Source organism: Symsagittifera roscoffensis, chromosome 4 (genome assembly GCF_963678635.1).
Source record: "Symsagittifera roscoffensis chromosome 4, txSymRosc1.1, whole genome shotgun sequence".
Taxonomy (NCBI): Eukaryota; Metazoa; Xenacoelomorpha; order Acoela; family Convolutidae; genus Symsagittifera; species Symsagittifera roscoffensis.
Window position 1 is genome coordinate 77,867,176 of NC_087065.1, and position 17,148 is coordinate 77,884,323.

Genomic DNA, 17,148 nt, shown 5'->3' on the forward strand with positions numbered 1-17,148 from the left:
GTTCATCATTTCCCAAGTATTTGCCCACGTCATGGCATCAGGTGTTACACTCGTGTGTGCGTCCGAATCTCTTGGTAACCTTGTTGAGTTCGACCCTCTTCCTTTTGTAGCCGTCTTGGTCATGCCCGATCCTATGCTGTTATTGGTTAGCGGTAATGGTGTCAATTCCTGCTTCTTACGTAAAGGCTCCACGAAGTCAACCCTTGTTCCGGTTATCTTTTATTTTTTGTCTGGTATCGTTTTCTCTTGAGCAATAGAGTTTCTCAAGAGTGGAACCAATTTGGATTGTATGGCACAAGAACTCTCTGCCTGGTCTCTGCTCATTGTGCCTAATGTCGTCTCTATATTGCATAATTTATTGTTCACGGTCTCATACGTCCTTTTCATTTCCTCCATATCTTTCACAATGTTTTTTCTCGCTCCTTGTCTGTTGTCTCTGCCTTGTCCGACATCTGTTGCAGCTTTTCTCCAGTGGCCCTCGCTATGTTGAAGCAGTTGTCCAGATTTTCATTTTTGTTTTGTCGAAATTCCTTCTTTAATTCTTGGCGGTCTTCTTCGCTGCACTTCAAATTCTTGTCTATCTGATCCGACTTTGACATCGAGTCCTCTATCTCTAGTAGAGGTAATTTCGATTCCGTTGCTTGCCCGTTTTGGAGACCCATTGCTCCTTCCCTTGTTTGGTCCTTGCCTGGTCAGCTTCTGTGGTTATCGTGGAAACTGTACCAAAGTCTTTGCCTTTTTCAGTCTTTGTTGTCACCTCCTATTTTTCTCTTGGTTTCTTTCCGACCATCGCCGCAAATTTCTCTGTGAACGATGTTATCTTTGTTTGCGAAACTTCCTTTATCGTCTCCGGCGTGTTGTTAGTGATTTCTTCTCCATTGCCTATCGGTGTGAACTCAATTTACTTTGTTCCTTGTTCTTCAACAATCTGCATAGGTATCAACTCTGTTGTTTTTCATTCCACGCCATCTAAGCTCTGCTCTGGCGTCTCAAGATCAACTTCCGTTATGGGCATACTCTTTCAATTAGTTTGCTTTTCTTCGGTCTTTTGACACTTGTTGTTTCTGGTGTTGACCAAGTTAACTGAAATATTTTTTCTCATTACTCCGGGGTTTGTAGGTGTTTGTTTCCTTTGCGTTGATGTTGGTTTTGCTTAAGTCCCACCCCTCTCCTTTCCGGTAAGCACCTTCTTGTTCTCCTCATGACGTTTATTTACAGTTTTCGTTTATTTGCAATTCTGATAATGAACAGATGTTAATGCAAAAATGTAGTCGAAGTTTAAAAAAACCCCTAATGCTCTTGAATATTCAAACTTAATAAACAAATTTCAGTCTAATATCTATTCCACAATCCGAATTAAAATTTACTAATCCTAGTATGTTGTTTGAGTTCCCCGGAGCCATTTATTGACACTTAATGGTTTTGTTTTCCCTATCCTAGGTTTTGGGATACTCAATCCACCATGCCAGGACTTTTAGGTGGTGCGTTACTCGTTTTACTGCCCCAATATTCCAGATGCTGTGACACTTAATCCACTATACCAGGACTTTTAGGTATTGAGACACTTAATTTACTATCCCAAGACTCTAGTGTTGGGACACTTAAACCACTATCCCAGGACACAAATGTTGGGACCCTTAAATCACTATCCCAGGACTCAAGTGTTGCGACCTTTAAATCACTATCCCATGACTCAAGTGTTGGGACCCTTAAATCACTATCCCAGAACTCAAGTGTTGGGACACTTAAACCACTATCCCAGGACTCAATTGTTGCGACCCTTAAATCACTATCTCAGGACTCAAGTGCTGGGACCCTTAAATCACTATCCCAGAACTCATGTATTGGGACACTTCAACCACTATCCCAGGACTCAAATGTTGGGACCCTTAAATCACTATCCCAGGACTCAAGTGTTGAGTTCTTTAAATCACTATCCCATGACTCAATAGTTGGGACCCTAAAATCAGTATCCCAGGATTCAATTGTTGGGACCCTTAATTCACTGTCCCAGTAGTTGAGTGTTGGGACCCTTAAATCACTATCCCAGGACCCAAGTGTTGGGATACTTGATATATTATCCCAGTACCACCTCCTGAACGCTAGCAAAACTCAGCAATCCCAATTTTTTTATTAAAAATTATTTGAGTTTCCCTAACATTACGTTCCCTTCTGGAGCCATTGCAAGCCGAAATGCAACTTGTTTTTAAACCCTTTTGTAGTTTCAAATGAACCAAGTCTCCTTAAGCTTTAAAATCTATTTCAAAGACAATAAAATTCAAAAAGTAAAAATCAAACGAAAAGTAGGTGCCTAAAACGCAACGTCAACGAGGGCCGTCTTTTGAAAAAAAATGTCTGGTACTTGACTGTCAGGCAATTTTCCTCCCCTTTTTAATGTTGTTATAGGGCGTTTACCTACTGGGTTCTAAAAATTGTCATTTTTTGATCCCGCCACCCGATACGGCCAGATTACCTACCTTACTTTGAGTTTACTACCGGGTTTTTTCGCGTTCCAACTCTTGTTCTGAGTCTTTAACTAGAACCATTCCAGAATCTAGTTAATCTATTGTAACTCAATCGACGATATCGATTGTATAAATGCTGTAATGGAGCCCCCCTTTTTACAACTTCCAACCACCAACCTCTATCTTAACCAGCCCCTCTTCTAACCTCCTCCCTTTCTAGCCCCCCACTTAAGCCGAAAAATACCTTAAGCGCGATGGGCGCTTAACCTCTCGAGAGAAAGTCCGTAGATTCTGTTTCCAAGCTCTGGTCAAGTGAAAACGTTTTCCAAAACTGTGTGGTGCCGCTTATTACCTTTTATACCTATCTCCTATGGTATAAAGAGGATTTTAACGACACCCGTTTTATTGAACAGTGCACCCTGGTGATCCCCTCCAATTATTGTACTGCTCTGATTACCCTACTGGTAGTCTGTTCCCAGTCGTGCCTCCTCTCGATTTTTCGATCCCCATCCTACGAACCACTTTGCCTTGGGTCTGGTCGACTCTTCCGGCGAAGTCTCCCAGTGGTTCTCCAAGGTTGCAAGGCTATCTGAAAACCCTTTGACGCACCGAAATCGGGCACTTGCTGAAAATTTGCTGTTTTGATCAAAACGATCCGTCTTATTTTAAAACAGTATGAGTATACTATTTTAATTAATATAAAGATTTTATCCACCTCATTTGGAAATCAAAGCCACTCTCCTTTTCTCAATTCTTACGGTTTTTTCTTCCTATTTCTCATCTTTTTCGTTTTTCTTTTCGCATTTTGTCTTTTACCCGTTTTTTTTGTCTAGTGGCCCCTTTACTCGGTTAGCTAGGCCTCGGGTTGGAAAGCGCACTGGAAAGGCCTCGTTTTTTCTGAATAAGTTTGAAGTAAATAAGTTTTGCTCAAGAAGTTTTATATCCTGGACAATTGGGCAGCGTCGATTTTCCACATTTCCAGTCAATTATCACTCTCGTCCAGTCAGTTGCACTTCTTTTCTTGAACTTTCGATTCTTCATCAGGAACAAGACAACTATAATCGTTCTGAAGATTCTGTTAAAATTGCAAATGGCAATTTTACTTTTCTGATTTTCATTCGACTTTTTTGCAATTACAACTCGAATCTTCTGATATAAATCATTTTATATTTTCAGTTGTCGCGAGAAACTTAAACATGACAGGGTCATTTCGAATTTTTTAAAAATACTTTTTATCCCAAAACAAGGCCAAACTTCCAGATATGACCGACTGGCACATGAGTTATTTAAATGTGGTGATTGAGAGTAGTTTCTGGAGTGCTAGGGATTTTAGCAGACCGGTTTTTTAGCAGACCGGTTTTTTAGCAGACCGGTTTTTCAGGAGATTCAGAAAATATATAAAGTGTGATAGCTTACTTCAAACGTGGCAGAGGCGATTAGCGACCGCTTGCTCCGCTGCGCTTCATTTCAACACGAGTGTTAGTTTGAGCGTAAATCTTTGTTTTTCCGCTAATTTAGACTGTTTTTTTTGAAGTTGATAGTTTTGCTTACAAATTGCGAGATAATTGTCCGAATTGTGGAAGCGTGGCCTCCGACTGAGCCTCTTTTTGAGTCTGTCAATCAATCATCCATCACTTTTTTAGGTTGGTCTGCTAAAAGACCCATTTTTCTTTTTTTTATGCTAAAAACTTGGTCTGCTAAACGATCGGTCCCAAGTTTCTGGATCTATTTTGATAACTATTGTTTCTATCTCTACTATTGTCATGGGATCCGTTGTTATAAATTTTATTGTGAAGTCTGTTGTTCGATAGTTTCGTGGTCTGTTGTTGGAGTAATTCCTGTTCCGGTTGTTTGATAATTTTCTTTTGCGGTTAATTGAAAAGTTCGACCGAAGTTACAATAGTATTTGTTTCGAGGGTTTGAATAGGAGCTGTTCCTTTAATATTTAGAGTAATTACTACTAGAGTTTGATCTGAAATACCTGTTTCGTTTTGTTCCTATTTGATCTACTGTATCTATTTTGTGACTAATACTGTGAATTTCGGTTATCTGGTGATCGTCCAAGAGAGTTATTAGAATGTGAAATTGTTGTGTGTTATTAACATAGGTAGATATGAGTTGTGTTCCTGAACTGTTATTACTTGAATGTTTTCGTTTGGTAAACTTTTGGTTTTTTTCATATATTGGCAGAAAGATTTGTTTGGTTCTTTGTGTTTTAGAGGTCGATTTGATTTATCTTGTTGTTTTTGTCTGCATTCGGCGATGCTATGTCCGTATCTACGGTAATAGTTACACCAGTTTTTGAATGAGGGTTTTCCTTTAAAATTTGGGTTCTTTTCGTTTAATTTCAGAATGTGATTGTTTTTTTTGGCCAAATCCTTATCGGTACCTTACAAATCGATCCTTATAAAACTTATTTGGCACCTCACATTGTGTTAATGTTTTTTTTCTGAGTAATGTTCATGAATACTTCAATTATCTTCCTTGTGTTGATGATTATTGGGTAATATTGAGGCAGGTGACCGGTAAATAAGGCGACAGCTGTTAAGGCGACAACCGTTGTTGATGGGACTTTTGACGACAAAGTAAATTTTTGAGAAATCGACAACGCGAATGATTGTTTAAACAGGCGAAATACATTTGAGAAATACAAAACGCAAAATGATTGTTTTTTTTATAAATTTCTGAGAAACTCCAAATGGAAATTTTAATAATTAAACCCGCACCAACCGCGCGTCAAAAAACCGAGTTCGACGAAACTTATTTAAAAACGTTGTTTTTGGGTATCTGTAAAGACGTATTTGGATTGAATTGCTAGTATTTTTTGTAATTTTGGATGCTAATACATTTTTGTGTTCTAAATGTCTTGTCGCCTTAATTTACTGTCGCCTTTCTTGCCTAGCACCATTGAGGTATACTTACTTATTAAATTTTATTATCTGCTTCTATTTTATAGTCTCTGCAGTTGCTCTGAAATTGACGTTTTTTTTGCGAAGAAAATTATGGCCAAAACCAAATAAAACAGGTTTTCGACACGACTTTTTAGATTTGTTCTTCTTGATGTTTCGTGAGCCTTCTCTTGACGTGCCTTTTGAAAACGATTTTTCACAAAACCACTTCGCTCGGAGGATAACAAATGTAAACACGGTTGAAAATCAAGATTTGCCAGAAGTCTCTAAATCAGCTTTGCCGGACTCGTTTTTCTCACATTTTCTTCAAACAGATGTAGACCACTCAATACTAGGTTCCGGAGGAAATCTCGTTCCTAATGAATCCAGGGATGCATCCAAAACTTATGGCTCTACAGCTTCCAAGTTATCAGGCTGGATGGATGGAACGGACGGGCTGCGAACCGCCAGTAAGTTTTTTGTTGATCCTGTAGTTCGTTTGCGCCTTTTCACTGAACTTGAGCCTGGAATAACCCAAATTTTTCCAACTAAATGATTCAAATGTTTTAGATATCCCCAAAGATCGATCTTGGATCGGCGTTAGTTCGAGTGCAACCGGTGATTATCTGATGCAACCATTTGCATCCACATGGAGTGAAAACGCGTTCAACGTTTTTGGGTCAGCAATAACAGCCTCAAATGATAGGCCGGATTGTTTTGGTGCTTCAAACTTTGGTGCTAATCTTTTTGATCCCAATTCTACTTCACAATTTTTGGAACCATTCAATGTGTCACTATCTCCGGAAAGCAATCAAAGTTTTGCTGGTGTAGGAGGATTGTGTTCTGAAGTTTGGTCATCTGCTTCGCCGCAATACAGTCGTAATGCCACGCTGTCCCCCCAAGCAGAGTTAGCTTGCTGGAACACTGAAGAACAACCGCTCTCTTTAAATGGGACTCGAATATCTCAACAATTGTATCAAGGGTCTCTCAATCGGGCTGAAGATTTGAATTTCAATAGAAATAACAGAAATATACCCAGTTTCAATGATCTAATGCAGAGTAAACCAATCGAAAATCACCATTCACAGAGAACACGATGCAAACCTTTTGCAGTGAATAAAAAATTGGAAAACGATAAATTTGTGGCAGATGCAAACCAATTCACTCCAAGGGAGGAATTTGTAGGTAGCTACAGCCTCCCATCGGATATCTATCCGAACGCTAAACAGCAAGCTCCCGTCTTACCAGGAAGCAATTCTTCGAGATGCTATCGATATGATGACACTACTTTTGGGAATCCTGTTAACACCCATGTTAGTCCTGGTCGCTTTCAACAATCACCGAGTAGGTACCCTCAAGGAACTATAAATTTAGATGCCATGTATCCAATTGGTGCTTCTTACGATGGTGCTGAAAATTACCAATATAACATTCAAAAACTACAAAACCAAAACTTACAGAAATCAAGGTTGAGCAACGTAGAAGTTGGCTGCAACTCACCATCTAAAAAGCAGCTGACCAAAACTGTTGAACATAAACCAGCCGATGACTTGTTGCCGGTTAAATCCTACTGCAAGGTGTCTTGTCCAAACTTCTTTATGAGCAGCCCTGATTGTCCAAGGTGCAAGTTCTACAATCTCAGCTCGCCAATAGTGGACAAAGACCAGGTCAGCAAAGCTCAACAAGGAATGGTTCAGCATAAAAAGTTCACGGAGCCTCTGAAATTTCCTCCCAGTAGAAGCGTGTCTTCCACACCTGTTAGTGTTGCTGACTTGCTAGGAAAACAACCGGTTAAAAATTCTGTGAGCCAACAAGGTGCATATAATCATGGTGTCCAAAATGCAGGGTCAGAAGCCGTGACTATTGACGTGAGTCATATAGACATTGACGAACAGCTGAGACTGTTCAGAGAAAAAATGAGACTGCGAAACATGAATGCAAACACACCCAAGAAAAATGAGGTAGAGGAACTGGAAACGTTTCCTATACCTGAAGATGAAAACGTTCCACAAGTAGAGAAAGAGGAAACAGCACCCGAAAATGCGGAAAAGCTAAATACCGAAACTCCCGAGTCAGAGATTCCTGAAGGCGATGACGTCAGTCAATTTCAGGTTGCTAAACCTTCGAAGCCTATAATTAGGTACAGTAGAGCACAACTGATGGAAATGGGGGACAGCGAATTGTGCAAAATATTGCCGCAAGTGAGCGAAGATTATAAAGAATGGCTGCAAAACGTGTTGATCGCCAAAGCCGCAAAAGAAGCGGAGGCGAAAGAAGAAGATGAAAGGGTGGAAATTCAGCTTCAGCCGTCCCCAAAAGCAGAAAAAGAAGAAATAAGCGAGGAAAAGAAGTCGGCGGCAGTGCCGTCGAATTCGGCGGAAGACATGGCAGCTCATTCGATCTGCAAACGACCCTTTGCAACAACAGTAACTCAGAAAAGAGTTTGCATGCACCCGATGTTCCAAAGAGCTCTGAAACAATCGGTTGCGGACAAGTCGAATCAGAAAGAGAAAAGTGAAAAATGATCCACAAATGCATTGGTAGAACAGCGAAATAATGAAATTAAGCTTCTACTTTCATTGATGTTTTAATTATAGAACTAGCGAGCGAAATGAAAAGCGAAGATGGTTGAAGGGAATTCGTCAGCGATGTAAAGGCAAAATCGAAGATGGTCTCAATTTAAAATGATATTAGTCAATTGTAATTTTGATTCGAACTTTTTTTCTGATCAACCTGACCTGTTTGCAAATTTAAAACAAAGAAGACCTATTAGCAAGATAAATTAAAGGAGCTATCCGAATAAGAGTAGTATGTTAGCCTCTGTGTAAATCTTGGAAATTAAAAGTTTTTAACAGTTTCAAATGTTATTCCACTGATCGAAAAATTACATCAATAGCGATCTTTCGCTTAATTTTGCAATTGCAGGTCATTGTGCTGTAACAAGGTTGATTTAAATGGCTCTCTTTCTGTTGGTTTTTGTTCTATATGTAGTTCAGTTGTGTACAATTTAATGTTCCGATAACCCTTTAGTGATGGAAAGGAACTATGGCTTAAATCAGGTACCATAAAAAATTGTCAATTGAGGCCAAGTGATATCTCACATTAAAGCTCTTTCAGATTCGACAAAAGACTTCCAAAAAGTTGTATTGGCGTTAAATATTTCTGGTTCAAATTTATTTTCCATTATGTTCCATTAAAACACCCACTTGCATTTTTTTTTGGGGGGGGGGGGTTCAAACCATATTTACAATAGTGGCTTCGAGTTTAGAGCTGGTTTCACTTCCCTATTACTAACCAAGAAAAGAGCACAAAATTTAGCTGAAAAATTGAAAATATATTTATTTTTTGAAGAAAAAAATGATCATTTGTTACATTAATTGATCGGAACATTCTGTGTTTCTTGTAAAGCCACCGGCTATTCTTTTTTCAGATTTTTACAGAGATACATTTGAGAGCCATTTAAATTTGGGTTATTTGCTTTGTTTTTGAGTACTAAGTAGTTAATTTTCCAAGTAAATTTTAAATCTATTCAAAGAATAACATTATATAACCTATGTACGAAACCAATTATCGAACAAAAATATCTGCTTTATCAATTAGAATTTTGATTCATTTGCCATTTGTTGTGATTTGTTCCATTCGATACAGTTGAAATAGTTTATGTAGTACGTTTCAAATTTCATTTTCAAATTTTGATATAAAAAAAAAGATTTCTTTCGAAAAGTTTTTTTGTTTCTTGGGGACAAAATAAGTGGCAGCAATTTTCTAATAGATGGTATTTTTGCAAATGCTACTTTTTGCAAGCAAAAAGTTTGTCCGCGTAATGTGTATAATTTAATTGGACGATTTCTTAATTGGAAAAAGAAACTTTCGTTACAACGTCATGTGGGGAGGGCTCTGTATTTTGAACCAGAGGTAAAGAGATATGTATTTACAATCGGAGCTATTTCCGCGCGTAATTGAATATAGACAAGAGTTCCCACAAAAGCAACATAAACGTTGGTCAAAAGCCTCAAGACATTTTGATTGGATATGTTTTTATTCCCTTCATGAATAAATGGCACAAAGTTTGTTTAATGGTCAAGTTATGAGATAAGTGACTAATTGTTTATCTTCTTACTTTCCAGTTTATCCGAATGCTGACAGGCAACAGGGAAATGAACAATTTGGTGGAGGACTTGCTTTACAAGTGTGGCAAGTCTCAGAACTCACCGCTCTCAACGCCCACGGGCGAGTGCCCATGGCAAGTTTTCGAATCAATCTTCGAAGCTGTTGAGAAAGTAGTCGAGAAACAGAGATCTACACAAAAGTATGCTGCAAGTTCGGAGACTTTCAGTTTCGAAAAATTTATGAGCGAAGAGCGAAAAATAGACGATATTAAACAATGGATGGTCCAGGCGTCCAATAACAACTGTGGGTTGAATAAATATATTGACTTAGAGTTGAATACAGAGAAGTCAGTAGGACTTGTGACTTGTTCTGAAATACAACAGGATGAGAAAGTTTTGACAATTCCGAGAAAGTGTTTGATAGTCGACGAATGCAACGAGACGCCTGAATTAGAAAGTTCGAGCGATGAAACAAAAAACATTTTGAAAAGTTTGTTTAGTTCGAGCAAAAACTTGTTTACTGAAGTTCCCTCTTTGCGATTAACGATGGTGCTCCTATTCGAATTGTTCGAAAATGGTTCTAAGTCGAATTGGTTTCATTATATAAATGTTTTACCAAGAAACTACTCTATGCTGCTGTACTTTAGCAAGTCTACATTCAAAAGTCTTCACGCTGGAAGTGCATGTGGAGAATTAGTGCTGAGCTTGTTCAGAAATATATCACGACAGTATTGTCTGATTTTCAAAAATTTAGAAAAATTAGCACCCCAATCAAACCTGGCAAATAGTTTTTCATTCGAAGCTTTCCGTTGGGCTGTTTGCACTGTAATGTCCCGACAGAATAAACTTCCCTTGAAAAAGTTCTCCAACGGCGTTGCGAGGGAACAAGACGAACTTGCTTTGATCCCGTTGTGGGATTTAGCCAATCACAAGCAGTCCCACATGACTACATTTTACAATTCGGAAACGGATTGTGTCGAATAATTGGCTACTGAAAAGTTAGAATTAGGAGCCAATTTTGAAATCCATTATGGAAACAGAACAAATTCCAGCTTCATGATTTATCAAGGTTTCGTTCCAGATAATAACATTCACAACCAAGTTAGTATCACTCTAGGAATCAGTTCCAGTGATGTTTTGTGCCGCACGAAAAGCCAGATTTTACTGGATCATCAGATACCATCCTGTGGAAAATTCAGTCTCTACACAGCTTACCATGAAATTCCATTCACTAGAGATCTGCTTATATTTCTGCGTGTTTTCAATCTAGACAAGGACGACCTTGGTCTTGTGATGATTCAGAAAGAGTTGGCTGGAAAAAGATTGTTGGGAAATTTGATGTGGGCTGTTTCGCAGTCGCACGAGGCCAAAACGTGGAAGTTTTTATCAACAAGGTGCTTACTGCTTCAGATGAAAGCGAAAAAGTCAGTCTCTCAAACTCAGTCGACTGTAGAAGACGAGAACGTTACAGACACTGATAAAAGAGAGGCCAACTTAGTTTTGAAGCTGTTGCAATCAGAATTAGAGGTGTTCGAAAATGTGCAGAAATTCGCAGAGCGGATGTTAAAAACTGTGCAATCAGAGCCAGCTGCTTTCACTTTTTTGGACTCATAGTTATACGATTTCAATTTGAAGCAAAGCATCTGTACTTAGTGTCTAACCATAAAGCGTTAAATTCTTCAATCAGTCAGAATACTGTACAATTTTCCATTTTCTGAAAATTGCTCGCTGTTTGAATTCCATGTGCATTTTCTTTTCTTTTGCTAGTTCTTGCATTTAAATGTGAAGTAAGATTTATTTGGAAAAATGAAATACTTAAAAAGGTTTTTTTTATTGTGCTCAGGAGGAAACATTGTAGGTCAGTTTTTTTTGAAAAATTTGCCCGCGAAGCCGAAAAATTTATAAAATAAGGTCTTCTTATCCTTTGGGGCGAGCTGAAAAATTGACAAAGCGGCATTATTGTTGTTGAAAACCAAACCCACCGCGAGAAAATCCCTGATCTGCGCCTCCTGAAATCAGTTTTTCAGTAAATTTCATATATTTTACTTTTCATTTAAAGTGCAAAATCTAAAACTAGCTTGCCTTACATTTGTGCATTAATATTTGCATCTGATTGGTTCTTTAATTTATCATCTTGTTCAAGTTGTCGCTGTCAAAAAATTTAGTCTTAAAAATAGTCTTAAAAATAGTCTTAAAAATAGTCTTAAAAATAGTATTTTTCTGGGAAGTTAAAAATAGTCGCTGAAATATGGATGTCGCGTTGCAGAGGCCAAAGGGCATCCTCTTCCATTGGAACCGCCCCAGCTCGCAAGCAAACCCCGTTTTGTCCCTCTCTTGTTTCCTAACGGACACCTGCCAAAATACCGACCCCAGATCATGAATTTGAAAAGTTTTGCATCCCCCAATTTTGGAAGACATTCACGTATTCTACGTATGGGATAGGCATCCTTCACCGTGATGAAGTTCAAATAACGAAAGACACAACAGAATCTCAGTTGATCCCCTTTCTTTTTGGCCATCACTAATTCACTCGCCCATACTGGTAAGGTTTCTATTTCCTTTATACATGCATCCGATTTGTTTGCGGTTCTGCCAACTCCTCTAGTTCTTGTTCATGTTCAACAAAATTAGAGCACCCGATGTACGCTTTATGTGTAGTAAAAACATCCTGGTTCTTATCTAGTACGTCCTTCATGTCTTCGAGCTGTTCGCCCGTTACTTTGCCTCTAAAGTGTTCAATTTCTGGTAATTCTGGTTTATCCATTTCCATTTTTTCCTATGGGGTTCTTTCTGGGAAATTCAAACAGCTCAAAAATCCATCGTCGGTTTCTGATTTATGTGACTTTGCGACATTTACGAAGAATGAAGAGAGGATCATGTCAATTATCACGGTTGGCGGACATGAAGTATTGAGGAATCTGAGTGAACCAAGCGATCAAACATTGATGCAAATAGATGTATATGCTGACTATCTGCGCACGATCAGCCCAGAAACTCCTTCGACAGCACTTAGAGCATTACTCACCAGAAGTGGTGGAAAGTCGATTAGGATAGACAGCAGGTACACGGAAGCCTATGGTCCACATGAGGTCATGTTGAACATAGATGGAATCAACATCTACTCAAAGACGATGATAACGCGTGAAGAGCATCCTACCGGTCAAATCTACGTAGATCGAGAGGAACTCAAGGTGAGGTCGATTGGGCAATGCTAGAAGAGGATGTCGTGCATCTGGGAACAGAAGCAGACGTATCCGCACTTGTACTAGACATAAGCGGAAAGAAGACCCAATTACGAGGACTGTTGGATACAGGGGTTGTCTTGAGTGTGATAACATTAGAAACATGGAAAAGAATGCCAAGGAAGACCTGATAGATTCAAGGATACGGCTGACAGCGGCAAACAAGGGATCATTGAGAATTCTAGGCAGGACATCAATAATAGCTCTGAATCTGGGCAACGCAACCTGTGGATGAGTTTTCTGGTAGTGGAGAATCTAGATGAGTCAGATCAATATATTTTAGGCAGAGATTTCATCAGGAACTTTAATATAACGATTGATCTTAACAATGCGATGTTCAGGATTCAAAATCCGGAAAAGAATTACGTAATTAAACCGGTAGAATAAAAAAAACTCCTTTTTTCTTGAGTAGAAGAGTGAGGTTGAAAACGAACGAGGCCGCAATAGTAAAATTGAGATTGAAGAACTATAATGAAATAAGTAATAACAAACAGACATGTATAGTATCGAATCATAATAGCCAAAGATCATTCTCGGTCACCAAGAGTGGCCTCTACGTCTTGTTGAATACTCTCGAGATATCGATCACAATCCAGAGCAGGAAGATGGGATACGCACTGGCGGTAAAAATTAGATATAAAATGACTGAAAACAAGAAAAAACTTGAAGTTCTCGATTTTCCGAATCACAAGGACAACATTTGTATCTTGAGCAGATTAGAGAAAATAAAAATTTCATCAGGTCTTGCAAAGTCACATAAATCAGAAACCGACGATGGATTTTTGAGCTGTTTGAATTTCCCAGAAAGAACCCCATAGGAAAAAATGGAAATGGATAAACCAGAATTACCAGAAATTGAACACTTTAGAGGCAAAGTAACGGGCGAACAGCTCGAAGACATGAAGGACGTACTAGATAAGAACCAGGATGTTTTTACTACACATAAAGCGTACATCGGGTGCTCTAATTTTGTTGAACATGAATAAGAACTAGAGGAGTTGGCAGAACCGCAAACAAATCGGATGCATGTATAAAGGAAATAGAAACCTTACCAGTATGGGCGAGTGAATTAGTGATGGCCAAAAAGAAAGGGGATCAACTGAGATTCTGTTGTGTCTTTCGTTATTTGAACTTCATCACGGTGAAGGATGCCTATCCCATACGTAGAATACGTGAATGTCTTCCAAAATTGGGGGATGGAAAAATTTTCATATTCATGATCTGGGGTCGGTATTTTGGCAGGTGTCCGTTAGGAAACAAGAGAGGGACAAAACGGGGTTTGCTTGCGAGCTGGGGCGGTTCCAATGGAAGAGGATGCCCTTTGGCCTCTGCAACGCGACATCCATATTTCAGCGACTAATGGCACAGGCACTAACAAGTGCGACGAAAAAGTATGGCAACTTGGTGATGTGTTACATGGATGACGTGGTGATCGCGACACCTACCTTAGAGGACCACATCGAGCCGCTTCGACGAAGTGTTTGCATGCATGAAAAGGGCAGGACTGAAGTGTAAACCCTCGAAGGGGGAGATTTTATAGGACTCGATAAAACACCTGGTGAGGATGGTAGATAAACATGGCATCAGACCAGACCCAGATTAGGTAGAAGCAGTTCTGATCTGGAAGTCACCGAAAACTGATTGATGAGCTATCTGAGTTTCCCCAACTACTACCGAGAATTCATCAGGGGATATGCGGATAGGGTATATCTGATGCAATTGCTCATGAGGCATGAAGCCAAGAAGTTAACGTGGAATAACGCGGCGGAAGAATCATTTCAAATAATAAAAAATGAATTGTGTGAAGCTCCTGTGCTAGGCATGCCTAAGAGAAGGGAATGTTCGTACTGGACACAGACGCATCGGTGGTCGCGATCTCTGGCATACTCCATCAAGAACAGGAGTGGAACGGAAAGACTGTCGTGAGACCGATAGCCTGCGGAAGCAAAGTCTTGAGCGACACGGAAATGAAGTACGGGGCACCCAAAGCAGAGATGTTTGCGGTAGTCACCTTTGTGGAAAACTACAGGGCGTATCTAGGCAAAACGGCGAATAGACAACAGGGCACTCAGTTGGCTGAAGACGTACTCATTGGACCAAAGCTATATCGAGAGATGGATAGTACGACTGGATGGTTACAATATGATAATTGAGCTTAGACTAGAGATAAACACCAGAATTCCGACAGCTTGAGCAAAAAACGGAATTCTATGAAAGGCAAGAGCAGTGAGATGCCCATAGGCCTGAGATAAAAGATGAGTTCTCATTCATGGATAAGGAAACGTAAGATAGCCTACCGCTCACGAAATGGCTCGACAAGTCAGGCAAACCGACAGAAAACCACCTCGAATTACCTACTGAGCGTCAGGAAAGGACCATTATGAAGAGAAAATCCGAGATGCTCAAATCAAAGATAGTCGGAGAGACACTAGAAGCAAAAGGTTACGACCTAGACGAAGTTGAAACGGGAAAGGCAACGGTATGACAGGATTTGATGAGAGTGTTTGAGAAGCTAGCCAATGACAAACCCGTGGACTCAGCCAGAAAAAGAGATAAACCAGAAATTACAATAAAAGGAAGGAAAGAAGTATCGCGTGACGAAAATTCATTGCAAAACGGGAAACCAGAGAACAAAGAGATGGTACGAACATTAGTCGAGAATATCCCGGAAGACAAACTCAAGCAAACAACGCTACGGGGGAAAATTGTTGTTTAAAGAAGAAGTTGAAGATCTCGGACTAGATCAAGAGTCCAGGGAGTGGTTGCCACAAGAGCAGGAAGGTGGGGAAGAAAATTTGTCCGGGGAGTCAGAAGATTAGGACGAAGATTCAGTGAATATTGATGGTGAGCGAGACAGCCTCTGCACGATAATAGCTGAAGAAAAAAGAAGGCATCAGGACAGGAAATTACAAACTGATCTCTTGTCTGGGACATACAACCTTGAGCATCACTACGTGAACGGAGAAGAAGAGCTAGAAATGATAGCAGGTCAAGAAAACCTTTCAAGGAACTATCATTCAGTTCAAACATCAGGACAAATCTGGAGCCGGAAGGTGATAGGGAGATCTTGAGAGCGATAGTATGCGTCAAGCTTAAGGACGATATCCTCAATCCGGGAGAACTGAACGGACAAATGATGGCACTAAAGGAGCACGTCAAGGCGTGGTGTAGGCTATCGGACCTGATAAGAGCACAGAAAAACGAAAAAATGACAAGCAACCTCTCCAAATGGTTCCGAACGGGAGTAAAGGAGAAAAGAGATCTGGAGGAGAACGGCTAGAAGATCTTGAGCCAATTCTACAAAGAACGTTAGGACTTAATCTATCACACAGCGGACGGCGGGGTGGCATGCAGGAGAAGAGATGAAGAGAAAAAACTACACAAACATGACCTCATTATAATAGTGCAGCTGTAGCAAACAGAAGTGATATAGATCACATGATCAGATGGAACATCATGGAATAGATAACGTACAACAAAGAATACTGCGTCGATTTGGTTGGCCTGGAATGAGGAAGGCTTGCGCGAGGTTGGTCAACACATGCCTGTCGTGCCTACAAGTGAAAGATCCGAGAAAATTGAAGTTTCCTCTCAAATCGGTGGAAAGCTCATCGTTCAATGAGGTTGTGCAGATACACCACCAACAAATCTGTATGACAGTTTCGGGGTATCACTTCATGAAACTGGCTGAAGCAAGACCGTGTCAGACGGCCTCAGCAGAAGAAACCTACAACCGTTTGATCAAGCACTGGATAGCATTGTATGGCTGTCCGATGACCTTCCAATCAGACAACGAGAAAGCCTTCGTTGGAGATCTGACGAAAGAACTCATGAGAAGATCCCACTCGCACTCGACAACCTACCATCCACAGACGAATGGACTAGTGGAAAGGCAAAACAGAACGCTAGTGAATATGCTAAGATTATATTGCTCGAGGTATATGAAAGACTGGGACAAACATTTGCCGCAATTGGTGGGAGAGTACAATAGCTCACAATACTCAACAACGGTGATCAGTACTTTCATGATGCTGACAGGCAGGGAGAGAGCAGTGCCTTTGATAATTTTCTACCCAGAATACGAAGGGTAGAAAACATCACCTCAAGCATATGTGAAGGAAGCGACCAAGAGACAAAAGGAGTTGAACAAAATGTGCTGAACGAATAAATCCCAAGCACAGATGAGGCAACGCAAGAAGTACGACGATAAAATACTTGGGACGATATGTCTGGGTATTCCAGAATGTCATACCTCCGAAAGAAACAAAGAAGTGATTGAAAAAATTGAGAAAATCGTTCATGGTAACAGACGTGCACCAGCAGCGTAGATTCTATCGCTTGAACACAGGGCGCGCCGCGCAGTATGAAAATCTGAAGCCTCATGTCCCTTCACCGGAAGATTGGTGCGTGTCGCAGGACATGGAGGGACCTGAGTATCTAGTGG

At 40.1% G+C, this 17,148-nt stretch overlaps 1 protein-coding gene across 1 annotated transcript in view; it reads left to right on the forward strand.

Moving 5' to 3' along the window:
- LOC134843697 (uncharacterized) overlaps positions 1-8,135 on the forward strand; it is a 340,267-nt gene extending 332,132 nt beyond the window's left edge. The window contains exons 2-3 of the mRNA XM_063859930.1: positions 5,509-5,823; positions 5,924-8,135. Coding sequence (XP_063716000.1) covers positions 5,526-5,823; positions 5,924-7,878 — 2,253 coding nt within the window. The 5' untranslated portion in view covers positions 5,509-5,525 and the 3' untranslated portion in view covers positions 7,879-8,135. The remainder of the gene's footprint in view (positions 1-5,508; positions 5,824-5,923) is intronic.
- Positions 8,136-17,148: the final 9,013 nt, after the last annotated feature.